The sequence below is a fragment of the Delphinapterus leucas genome, chromosome 10, assembly GCF_059928025.1.
Source record: "Delphinapterus leucas isolate spDelLeu-1000000601 "Yukka" chromosome 10, BTC_Dleu_Yukka2, whole genome shotgun sequence".
NCBI lineage: Eukaryota > Metazoa > Chordata > Mammalia > Artiodactyla > Monodontidae > Delphinapterus > Delphinapterus leucas.
The window spans coordinates 52,676,296-52,689,023 of record NC_143138.1 but is presented as its reverse complement, the minus strand read 5'-3'; the positions used below and the strand labels follow the sequence as shown (position 1 = coordinate 52,689,023).

The window sequence follows — 12,728 nt, the reverse complement described above, 5'->3', positions numbered from 1 at the left end:
GTACTGACACCCCTGAGGGATGCTGTAATGACGAGTGAGTTCTTGCATTTAAAGCATTCAGCATAATGCCAAGAGCAAGAACTCAGCCAACAGATTTACTCCACAGGAATTCAATGACATGTGACCACAGCCCAGATAAAAACTTGTATAACTGTTATTGTAAAAATGGCCACTGTACCTCCTGTCTCCTGCACGGCTGTTGCCCCATGTTTTCTTGCTAAGGAGCAGCCGTGAGAGCACCGGATTTGATGCAGGAGGCCCAGGCTTCTGTGGGTGCGTGAGATGTCTACTGCTGCATAACAAATTATCCCAAGTTGGTAGCTTATCATCTCACGGTTCCCACCAGTCAGGAGCCCTGGCAAGAGACTTCTGCTCAAGGCTGCAGTGTAGGTGGTGGCCAGACTGGGGTTTCATCTGAGGCTTGGGGTCCTCACCCAAGCTCATATGCTACTGCAGCTAAAGGAATGAGGTCCCTGTTTTCTGGCTGGCTGTCAGCAGAGGGTTGTTCTCAGCTTCTAGACAGAACCTACAGATGCTCGCCACGTGCTCCTCTGCCAGGCCCTCTCCCAGCAAGGCAGTTTACTTCTCCAGGGCCAGCCGGAGCATCTCTCCTTTGGGAAGAAACCAGTACAGCAGGTCCCCTATGTACGAACCTTCAAGTTGCGAACTTTCAAACATGCGAACGTGTGTTCGCAAGTCCAATCACATAAGTTAGTTCACATGTCTGGCGTACACGTGCGTGCATCCTCTACAAGTGGTTGTGCTTTTGTGTACTTTACTGTACAGTACTGTAGAGAGTACAGTAGTGCAGTATCTTTAATTCAAGCCCAGGATGTCCACAGAGATTCACAATGCAGGAAATGGCAAGGGGATTTTCTTTATTTGAGGAGGCACTGTTAGTTTTTGAAGCACAGGTCCTGAACATAGAATGGTACATAAAGGTTGCAGCAGCCATTCAAAATGCAATCCAGTGCTACCGTGTCATCCATGACGAGAAAAAAGGAGCTACTAGCAGTGATAGCTACTACTATCACTGGATCATTTTTCAAGAGGGTAGATAGAATTGAATCCAGCAAGGAACCAGAACCTGTGCCATCAATGTTGGGTGTGAGTGAAATTGCAGCTCGCCCTCCATCTCCTATAGCTGACGATCCCTCAGCTCTACCATCTCCCACCTCCTCTCCCTCCTCCAGTCAGTAACTCTTCCTGCCTGTTCACTCGATGCCAGCCCCTGTATGCCAGCTGTTGTGCTGTATTACTGTACTTTTCAAGGTACTGTGCTGTAAGATTAAAAATGTTTTCTTTATTTTTTGTGTTTGTTTTTTATGTATTATTTGTGTGAAAAGTATTATAAACCTATTACATTATAGTGCTATATAGCCGACTGTGTTAGTTGGGTACCTAGCCTAACTTTGTTGGACTTAAGAACAAACTGGACTTACGAACGCACTCTTGGAACGGAATTCGTTCATATGTGGGGGACTTAACTGTACCTCTTTTGAGGGCTGTCACCTGATTAGATCAGGCCTACCTGGAGATAATGTCCTTTTGATCAACTCAGAATCATGTGATTTAGAACCTTAATTACATCTGCAGCATCCCTTCACCTTGGCATATGACATAACCATGGGAATGACATCCCATCATCTTTGCTATTTCTTATTGGTTAGAACAAGTCACAGGTCCTGCCCACACTCAAGAGGATGGAATTACATAAGGTTGTGACTCATTGGGGGTCCCCCTAGGGTGTGTCTGCCACAGTGGGCTAGCCTGGGAGCCTGTCTGCCATACACAGACAGACAGGCAGACAGCACACCATTGGGGGAAGGGTTGGGCCTTGGCCACACCTAGGCTCAAATGCTGGCTCCAGAATTTAATGGAATTTTTGAAACTTGGGCAAGTTACAAACCCTCTCAGCCTTCATTCAACCAACAGAAAGGGAAAATAAATAACAGTCATTCAGGGTTAAACAAAGGGAAACTGCATGTAAAATTGCCTGACATAATAAAGCAGACACCCGAACCTTAGTTCTCCTCTCAGGAGGAACTTAGGACTTAAACACAAAGATGATACTAATGGTTTCCTCTTAAGCCTTCCAGCAGCCCAGAGAGTAACATGTGAAACGCTTTATAAAATACGACGCCCACTGTCTGGCCTATACCCCAGTGAGGGGTTTTCCCCACTCTGGCTGAGTTCATCTCTGGCAAAAGGTGAAACTGTCATTAGTACCTGCTGTCACATCTCAGAGCACCTCCTTTTAGCTCTGCTACCGTCTGCCCACCAATGAGGAGACAAATGGATAAGTTATGGTCCAACCAACTACCATGTGTAGTTATCACAGCATCCTTTTCAAATAAGGTTTAATCACATGGAAAAATTCTCATGGCATACTGATAATGAAAAAAAATAACCCCAAATTGTCCTTTTATGAGCTCAAGATTTGGACTCAAACTGCTTCGCTATTTATGGCTTTGTGACTTTGGGCAAGTTACCTAATTTCTCTGTGTTTCCTCATCTGTAAGGCGTAGATAGTGATCGGACCTACCTGTCATGAGGATTAAATGAGGTCACACGTGTAAAACACCTAGCCCAGTGGCTGTCACCTAACAGGAACTCAATGTGTGATAGAGGCTATTATAATTAGTTAAGTATCACTCTCATCATTTGAGAGGAAAAGTTTAAAAAAGACTTCTTTATAAACAATATTAGCGTTGTTGCCACCTCCTTAGGGGAATAAAGAAAACCTAAGAGGAAGAAGTGAGTAAAGAGATATGGAGGGTCATGCTATATTTAATCGCTCCCTCTGCCTTCCAGAAGGTCCAATTTACTCTGTACCCGAAAGCCTTTAATTTCTTCCCCCTCCTTCTCATTCCCTTCTGAATTCCCTTCACTTTCTCCATCTCTAAAAAATGAAAATGACACCCTCTTTACTCTTAAATTTCACAGCAACCCCTTCCGTGAGTAATGTGTGGCAACCATTTTATAGACAATTTCTCTTTCTCTATCAATCAATCTATCCTTCTATTTATGTAAAGTAAAAGGCTGTTCAAGGGAAAGGAAGAGCCTTGTCACTGCCGCTGCGAAGTAAAACACAAACCAGGTGAAAGGCGTTCTCAGCAGGATGCTGAGAAGCTTCACGGTGCTGATTTCCGCCAGGGAGCAGGACAGGGCTGCGCTGGGGAAAGGCCCCGTTCTCCTTGCCAGCCCTCATCTCTCAGGAAGACCCGGGGCTGGAGCACCAGCCGCCAGCACCAGGCCCTGAGCCAGGCCACGGATGCCAGGAGTTGCTAAGGACCCCAGAGAGGAATGCCCGGGAGTGAGCAGTGGGCAAAGGAACTGCTGAGCCAAACTGGTGACAAAGAAGGAGAGCATCTGGCAGGCGGCGGCGGGTCAGAAGGAGGCTCCCAGGCAGCAGGCCTGGGGCAGCACCTCGGGCAGATGGCAGGGGGAGGAAACAGATGGACAGCCAGGGGCCCGGGCAGGAAGCGCCAGCACTGAGAGTGGGGGATGAGGGATGGGAGGAAGGGAGCAGAGAGAACGCCTTCCCTGGTACAGAACTGAAATCAATGCACTGACCCACACAGGGAGGCCTCGGAATGTCCTGGAGGGTCTCCAGGACCCACTGTAATACCAGAAACCCTGTGCAACTCTGTCCAGACTCATGCGGGACCATGCACCAGCCCCATCCCCACCCTGGTCCCCCAGCCTCATGGACCCTCAGCTGCTGTTTGCAGCTGGACCATCTTCTCTGGCCACCGGTTCCCAATCGGGGGTGGAGGGGACAGGCAGTTATTTGGGGTGCCCTGGAGGGGAATTCTTGCCAGCAGTTACGAAATCCACATGCTCTGCAGCCTGAATAAATAATGCCTCATACCCGCGTGGTACTATCATCCTTCCAGTGTACGCGGCTATTGCCATAGCTTAAATACAAGTGCCTTTAAAAGTGTTTGATGATGGGCTTCCCTGGTGGCGCAGTGGTTGAGAGTCTGCCTGCCGATGCAGGGGACACGGGTTCGTGCCCCGGTCTGGGAAGATCCCACCTGCCGTGGAGCGGCTGGGCCCGTGAGCCATGGCCGCTGAGCCTGAGCGTCCGGAGCCTGTGCTCCGCAACGGGAGAGGCCACAGCAGTGAGAGGTCCGCGTACCGCAAAAAAAAAAAAGTATTTGATGAAAAGAAACGCTGCAGTAGACGTTATACAATTCTCATTTCATACTGGACATACAGAAGATGATTTCTCCAAGACCCCTTGCTTTTGGAAAGGACATGCGGCTGCTTCTGACCAATGGTATCACCTTTGAGCCAAAGAATAAAAGAGAACCTGTAAGATCCTTATGTGCTTATTATCTTCTTTGATTTCAGTTGAAGAAGGCATGTGTCATAGAAGGTGTCCCAAAGTCACAGTGGTGACTCCATCAGCCTTGCACCGTGTGACTTGCGAAAAAGATATATTTTCACACCAGCAACCAATGACTGATATAAACTCTGAAGAAATAAATCTTTTCTTATTCACCTCTAAAAAAATAAAATAAAAGCATTACGAAATTCCCCAGTCCACCCATGTCACTGTTCCTTTTCCAAACCATGAGACACCAAAAATACTACTATGACTTAAAATATTACTACTATCACATTTGGCTATAAAGGGACAACCATTGGTTTCTAGATGTTAACAAGTCTAGACAGTTATTTAATGCCAGCATGCCCAGCAGGGCAAGAGGCGCTCCATTCCTCTCTCTGTGAAAGGTGAGGGCCCTTTATCCCTGGGAAGTATTTACGGCTTTGCACACCAAAACTTCTCTACAGGGGAGTTCATCACTGTCTTGTTCGTGAATGGGCAGAACTGGAAGCTTCTTGAGCCACAAAAAGGGGGAGGGGGCTGGTCACACAGACTAAGGGACATTTGTGATTGGCTATAAAAACGCTACTGAAAACCTAATTGCAAACAAATCTTAAGTGACACGAGAAATCATTCATCACATATTAAGCAAAAAAAGCATTTTACAAGCTGTAGAGTATCACCCTTCTTTTGTAAAACCAAAACAAAACCAACAAGTACAAATTATCTCTCTCCTATGAAATAGTAGAAAATCTTACTTTAAATATCAATCTTGGGGGAGAGGGAGTGGGAGACTCTAGTTTCTTCCCTGTGTTTCTCAAAGTTTCTACAATGAGCAAGTATTACTTCTGTTATTGGGAATAAAGCCCATAACTTATGTCTTATCATTTTTATTTGTTTGACCATTGATGGACAGCAGTTTCTTGTTCTCGGATCGGGATTGGGTTGGGGTCAAAGACTCTTGACAGTGAGGTTCTTTGCTGCCCTTAACTCTGCAGCTTCCAGGAAACAGGGCATGGGGGTGCAGGTTGCATTTGGGAACCAAATGATCTGAAACAGAACACGGATGGGTGGGCCATTCTGGGCTATGCTAGCTCATTCTCCACTCACAGGTCTATTCACGGTTATATCGGAGGCTGCAATCCCCCAAAGTCTAACTCCATTTGGAATCCCGGCTGTGAATGTCCAAGGGAAGACCATACTTGCTCCGACCTCCTAGAAAGTCTTTAGGATGCTCTCTCTGGCCAGAAAACTCAGGCACTCTCCCCCGACTCACACACCCACTTAGGCTCCTTCAATCGTATTTCTGACAATTCACCTCTTTAGAATCGCAAATAAGTACTTGCAGTGCCTTCGTTCTATACTGAAATGAATAAGATGCATCCTGAATATGAGCCTAATCCCTGTGACAACCAAACAAAGCTTCCACAAAGCTCCAAAATGACCCCTAGGGGGCTGTACAGCCCCAGGTTGAGAACCATCCCTTCAATGGTGGGTTGATATCGACATGATTACTTCTGGGATAGTCTCAGAATAAGGACCATATCCTCAGCACTATCTGGCAGACCCTAGATGGTCTAGTCTTGGAATACTTCTCCAGACTCACCCACATCACTCCCAGCCTTGTTCCTTCCCTCCAACCATTATCACTACTCCTTCCTCCAGCCTCAGAGCCATTGTCTGTGCTCTTCCTTCTTTTGGTAACACTGTTCCCTCATCCTTCAAATATCCTTTCCTCAGAGAAGCCCATCCTTACCTCCCAGACAGGGCAGACCCCCTAGTTAATTCTCTATGACACTGAGGACCTCTCTTTCATAGCTTTTGTCCCAGTTTATAATTTTATATTTAAAATAATTTGATTAATACTTTCCCTATTACAGCATAAAGAGAACAGGAGCTGACCTGTCTGGTTTACTCTGCTTTCCACACTGCCCTAGCATATAGTAGGTGCTCAATATTTACTAAGTAAAGGAACCTTCTTGGAATTCCCCGGTGGTCCAGTGGTTAGGACTCCATGCTCTCACTGCAAGGGCCTGGATTCAATACCTGGTCGAGGAACTAAGATCCCACAAGCCCCGTGGTGCAGCCAAAAAATAAAAATAAAATAAAGGAACCTCCTGGAAGACACTTAAATTTCCATCTTTACTGCTTATGAAACTACACACTGATTCTCCTTCCCTATTATGGTTCTGCAAATGTCCCAGTCACTGCCGAAAGGATCTATCTTGCTAACGGCTGTATTCCACACGCCTCGCTTGCACAGAGGTAAGAAGAGAGCAGATGCTCAAGAAGTGAGAGAAGCCTCTTTCTACGTGTCAGGGTGGGAAGGGGAAGAACTGCCCAACACTGGCCCATGTCTCACCCTACCTCCTTCCTTTCCACCACCCCAGCATCACCCAGCTCTGACTTACGCACACTGAATAAGGATATGGAGAGGCCAACGGGGCACGCCCAGCCCGACACACCCAATTCATCTCTCACGATTCAACTCAAATGTCACCTTCGTCTTCCCTCCATCCTTCCTCCCTTATGTGGGCAACCACAGACCTTTCATCTCCCCAACCAGGGAGTTTGGGGACTTGTGCGTCTCCTCAGAACCAAAGATTCCTTGAGGGCAAGGGCTTTGTCAAATCCATCTGTTTCTGCAGAAGTGGAGATGAACACGGCACTCACAAATGTCTGCTGAACAAACAAACTGACGAGGAGTGCTGGTGGAGCCCTGAGCAAGGCCCTCTGGATCCCTGCAGCTCAGGCCCCTCAGGGATCCAGGTGATGCCAGGAGACCCGGCTCCAGCTTACACTCTGTGAAGTTCCAGATGGACATTCCTTCCTCGAGTAGTGGACTTGGGGAGACTCCCAGAAAAGAGAAGAAGGAGGAGAATGCGGAAGAGATGGACAAGGGGCCCACGCAGAGAGTCCTAAGTGGTCTCGCTGTTTTAATATGACCATCCAGCAAGGGCAACTTCATTCCCAGGGGCTCTGCTCAAACCAGCCTGCAGCCACACGGCAGTCCCCAGGGAAGGAAGATGTGAGAGTCTCTGGGCACAAAGAGAAGCAATCCTCCAAGTCTTTGTTCTCTTTGGAACAAGCGGCCCATCACTGTCACCTGCAACTTGGCACAAGAGCCTGATGTAAGAGGCTAGCTTAGGAGCTTAGAGTGAAACGGAGGTTTCTCTTCTCCATAATCTTTGTCCATTAAACTCATGGACCGAAACGGAGGATCTGACCATGATTTTTCTCCACCAAACTCATCATTCAGCTCCTGATAACATTTTCCAATGCTCAGTTAAGGCCTGACCCACTCCCACCCATTTTTTTTTAAGGATGGGGAGGTAGGCTGGTCCCCTCTATTTGGCTGATCAGATCTCTTAGCCTGAACCCCAAAAATGCCTTGCTCAAAACCAACACAGCTCAGCATAATTTTTTTTGTTAGTAACTAAAATGCCTCTACTTCCTAATTTTTAGTCCATCTAGAAGCTCTTCTTTGAGAAAAGGGAACTAAGTCCCTCTTTCCTTCAGGTCTAGCCCAAGCAAGAAACCAGAGCCCCCCTCTACACACACTCAGCACCCAGAGTAACAGAGCTGTGGATGCCTGGGCAGCCCTCATCCCGTGTCCAGGCCTGGGGCTGGCCCACCTTGGTAGGCCCTGCCTCTGGATCTGTGACCTTGCGTCTAACCCACATCCCTTCCTTGACGCCCCCCCCCTTTCAAAACTACCACTTCCCCCTCACCATTCTGGCTGCAAACATGACAAGGAGTGGAGTCACAAAGAGCCCAGCCCAGTTTCAAAACTTACCGAACAAACGGGAAAGGTGTTTAAAATTTTAAAATTGTAAGGAAGAAAAACATGGGAAGGAGAACAGGAGAACAGGCCGGGAAAGGTCTGCGTTGCTGGAGGTCCCTGCAGCGCCGGTGGCACTCGGCGCCCAGGCCTTCGTCCTGCCCGCTCCACAGTGACCCCCATTCCGGCGACTCCCGCTCTCCCCAGATAAGTACCGGCTCCCCAAAAGGCCTTCCCCATTGACCGCTGCCGTCCAACGGCCCCGAGAACCGGCCCGCCCTTGGAACTTGAGGGGCAGGGCCCGGGACGGCTGCCCCAAGGGTCCCAGGGCTTTCTACCCCAGGGAACGCCTGGCCTTCTGACCCCGCGCTCGGGCGAGGGTGAGCCCCGAGCAGGAAGCCCTGCGGCGCGGGGTCCGGGGAAAGAGACGGCGGGAGAAGGTCGGCTTCCGCGGCCTAAGCGCCGCCGCCCGGCCGCTCTCCAGCCCCGGCCCGGGTCCGAAGCGGCGCTGCCCGAGAAGAGGAAGGAAGACACACAGGAACTTTAGCCGTGGTTTCGGTCACCAGCTCGCAGGCTCCGCAGAGTGGCTGGAAAAACTTGGGACCTCCGAGAGGGGGCGGCGCGAACAGGCCTGGCGGGTGCGCCGAGTTCCAGCGCGGGGACTGCACGCACAACTCGCCCGAGGAAGCCCCCTCCAACTTGACTTGGGCGGCGGGACCCCCGCCCGGGGCGCGATGCTCCCGCCGCGGGAGCGGCCCCTCCGCGGCCACCCCGTGTGACCCCGGCTCGCGCCCGGGCCTCTCTTACCATCTGCGCCACTTTCAGCAGCGCTGCGTGGGTGCGTGGGTAGACGGGGTCCAGCAGCCCCTCCGAAGAGCTCGCGCCCAGCTGCCCCGCGCCGGCCCCGGCTCCCGGGGCGCTGCCGCTGCTGCACGTGGTGCGGACGAGCCCGGGTCCATGCGACATCGCTCGGCCCTCGCCGGCCGGCAGCCTCCAGCTGCCGAGGCCGAAGGCCAGAAGAGGAGAGGCTGGGAGGGGCCTCGGAGGCGTGGCGCAGGGGCGGGGTCCTGGGGTGGGGCGGGGCCCGCGCCCCTGGCCCGCGCTGAGGACGCCCACCCAGCCTCCGCCGGACGCGCGGGGGAGGGCCTGGCCCGCGTTCTCCGGAAAGGTGGCGGCAGCCCCCGCCCTCTGGGAGGCGCGAAAGTTGGGCTGGAGGGAGGAGGGAAACGGACGCCCTGGACCGTGGCCTTTCCGAGATGGGCGAGGCCAGGGCACAGCTGGGTCTCAGCCTCCTGGGATCTGGTTTGGGTGCGGCTGCGGGTATGTGCCAAGTGTACTTGATTGAAGTGTAACTCACATACACTGAAATGCCCAAACCTTCCGTGTTCAGCTCCGTTAATTGTTCTGTATGTGTATGTACACCTGTGTAACCACCGCCCACAGCAACAAATACCGGGCCGATACCCCCAAAAAACTTCCCTCGTCCTCCTTCCCTCTTTCTGTCACTATAGATTCGTTCTGCCTCTTCTCAGACTTGATGTACTTGAAATAATACAGAATATTCTCATTTGTGTCTGGCTTCTTTTCACTCAACAAGATGCATCGAGATTAATCCCAATAAAGCTGTGGTGAACATTCTGGTGAGACTTTTTGGTGGACAGAATCTCTCATTTCTCCCGGCAAAATACTTAATGAGTGGGTTTGCTGGGTCACAAGGTGAACATAGGTTTACTTCTAGTAGAAGCTGTCAAACAGAGATGCTACATTGCACTCCTTCCGGGTTACTTTTAAAATGAGCAAGCAGGACTACAGAAATGAAATGTTATCAGTGTTCTCTCTGAGCAGTGTGTCCCTGTGGCCAAACTTGATATATCTCCAAATGTTTCAAAATAACACAAAAAATCTACCTCATGACATCATTGGATGCTAGTGTTGTCCTGTCATCAGAAGACTGTCAATGTGGCAAAGTCTTGATAATTCTAGAATGTGGAGATAATCATGCAATCTCTGTTTTGACAAGTCTCCCAGGTGATTCTGATGACCACTCAAGTTGAGCACCATCATTGCCAAAGTTGAGGCATTTCAGGAATTGTAATACCATGTTCTCTACTTGTGTGTACATTTGAAAGTTTTCATGACCAAAAAAAATTGCCTCTAATATCTGTTTTCTGTTTAGATAATAGTCACGGTGCCTTCCATTTCGTTCTCTATAAAACAAAGATAGTTGCATCTCGGGGCTCCTGTGACAATGTGATAGCCGTGCAGGCGCTCTGTGACGGCTCCAGATGCATGTCGTTTTCCATACAGATTTACATCTTCACTTTTGTACTTTTCCAAGGCTTCGGAACCCATCATGGAGATGACAGGGGGTCTTTGTTGAAGCGAAGGCTTCAGGGAAGCAGAAAAACCCAGCAGTGGATAATTTCCCCTCCTTCCAGGGGCCTTCATCCAATTCTCCAGCAATCTTCTAAATCAGTGATTTTCAATGTATGGTCCCCGGCTCAGCAGCACCAGCATCACCCCGGAACTGGTGAGAAATGCAAATTCTTAGCCCCACCCCCCCATCCACCCCAGACCTGCTGAATCAGAACCTCTGGGGGTGAGGCTCAGCAATCTGTGTTTTGGCAAGGTCGGCCCTCCACCTCCCACGTGATTCAGATGCATGACGGAGTTTGAGAACCACTGGCATTTCCGGAGTCCACTGGAGCTGAGACTTGGCTGGGTTTCTCGGACTGCTGTTGGCCCACGTGCCACCCAGCTTAGATCGGAAATAATCACTGCTGGTGGCCACTCTGTGTTAATCATTTTATCATGATCACTTAAAAGCCCGAGCGAGAGGCCTGGCAGCACAAGAGCTGCGTGCTGGCCCGGAGTGCAAGAAGAGGTTCCACAGACCAGACCTGCGGCCAAGTACACGGAGGTGTCTACACGGGGTGATGACTTCTTGGTGGGAAGGGCTGCCCCCTGGGGAGGAAGGGCTTTGGTGGGTGCAGGGCTGGGTGCACTCAAAAGAGTGAGGGGGCCCACCCACCTTTGCCATCTTGTCTTGCCACCTCTCCAGCCACATCTAGCAGCTTCCACTCCTTTGGACCCCATGCTCAAGCCTGAATGAACGTCACGCCCCCTGCTATATCACGCTTCTGAGTGTTTGTCTGAACTCCCTTCTCCACTCACTGATGGCTGGTTAACAGCTCTTTATCCTTCAGTGTGTGTGGTTGAGATGGCCCCTCCTCCTCCAGGAAGCCTTCCCTGACTTCCCACCACTTTCCAGTAAGGGTAAGGTGACCCTGGTGGTCTCCCATCATTTGATTAGGAAGTTGCATGGTGATACTGTCAAGTCATCTTTGGAAAATACCACCTGCCACGACTCCTATGAGGATTAGATAAATTAAGGCCTGGAAAGTCCTCAGCACAGTGCCTGGCATATAGCAAGTCCTCAACAGTGTGCAGGCTCTTCTGGGCCTTTATCCTGACATCCATGGCACCAATCACAATGCCTGGAACACAACGGTGCATCTTTATTACTTTTCAATTTGATAGTGGAAGAACCATTTATTTATGCTTAATTGCCATGAAGCCCAAGAATAATCGTGACTATCAGGTGTGACTAACAGGTCACATCAATTTCACTGGTCTATTAAATTAAAACTAAGTCTGAACATGAATGCTCACTTTGCATTATTTGTTGTGCATAAAGAATAATCTTCTACTTGAAAATGGGGGGAAACCTATCTGGAGATTCAAGAAAAGAGTAGCGTGGAAAGAGCACTGGATTCAGAGTTAGAAGACCTGGCTGGGAATCCAGGTGCCTTGGAGCAGGAATCTCCAGATCTGCAAAGCAGGGGGCGGCGCTGCTTACTCACAGGGCTGCTGTGAGAAGTGAATGAGATTACACGTGTTCAGGCATTTGGTACACGTTAGTAGACCCTGAAATAGGCTGGGATGGAGGACGGCTGTGTCTGGCAGTTTGGGGCACTGGCAGACGGGCAAACACCATTCTGAGCCAGGACCTAGCAAAAACCAAGCAAGCAAACAAAGCAAATACCTCTGGGCTGCCCTTGGTTCAGACCTGCCCTTTTTGTTCATAAACCTTGACCAGCTTACACGCCTTGTACCATGTCCCTCCGATACCCCCAAGAAACGTCTGTAAACAACTGAGGGACACGAAACATTGCTAACGCTTGCTGCCCCGCTCAGGATGTTTGTACTTGGTTCCTGCCTACACTTGAGAATTTGGCGCTGACTCACACAGGTGGTCCCCGAATTACCCCCACCCCCGCCCAATGTGTCTCTGGAAAGCCCACCCTGTATGGTGGACGTCACGTTGCAGACTGATGTCTGGCAGTGGTTGATGAGAGCATGGTGACACTGGATGGATCAGCAGTGGAGCTGACCTTGGACAATTTTCTCTCATTTTCTGATAATTTCCTGTGTGTTGCCGTGACTCCTCAAGTAGACTGTAGGCTCCCTGTAGACCATCTGCTTTGTGAATGCTCTCCACTGGCTGTGACTTGCTATGCTTTGGGGCTGTACATTTGCAAGAGTGGGGCAACGGAGGACCCCTAACTCCTTTAGCAGTGGGACAATCTGCATAAAGGTCCTGGTTTTATT

General features: G+C 50.0%; 1 protein-coding gene across 2 annotated transcripts in view; it reads right to left on the bottom strand.

The window, feature by feature from the left end:
• The window catches only part of CMTM7 (CKLF like MARVEL transmembrane domain containing 7), a 42,230-nt gene extending 33,111 nt beyond the window's left edge, over nucleotides 1-9,119 (bottom strand). Inside the window, exon 1 of one of the 2 annotated variants that reach the window (XR_016394675.1) lies at nucleotides 8,133-8,522. Coding sequence is in view for 1 of the 2 variants with exons in the window: in XM_022553701.2 (XP_022409409.1) it covers nucleotides 8,925-9,083 (159 nt within the window). In the remaining variant the exon portion in view is untranslated. Of the gene's footprint in view, nucleotides 1-8,132; nucleotides 8,523-8,924 lie in introns of those variants that run through there. The other variant, XM_022553701.2, reaches the window with a different exon arrangement.
• Between the last annotated feature and the right edge of the window lie 3,609 nt (nucleotides 9,120-12,728).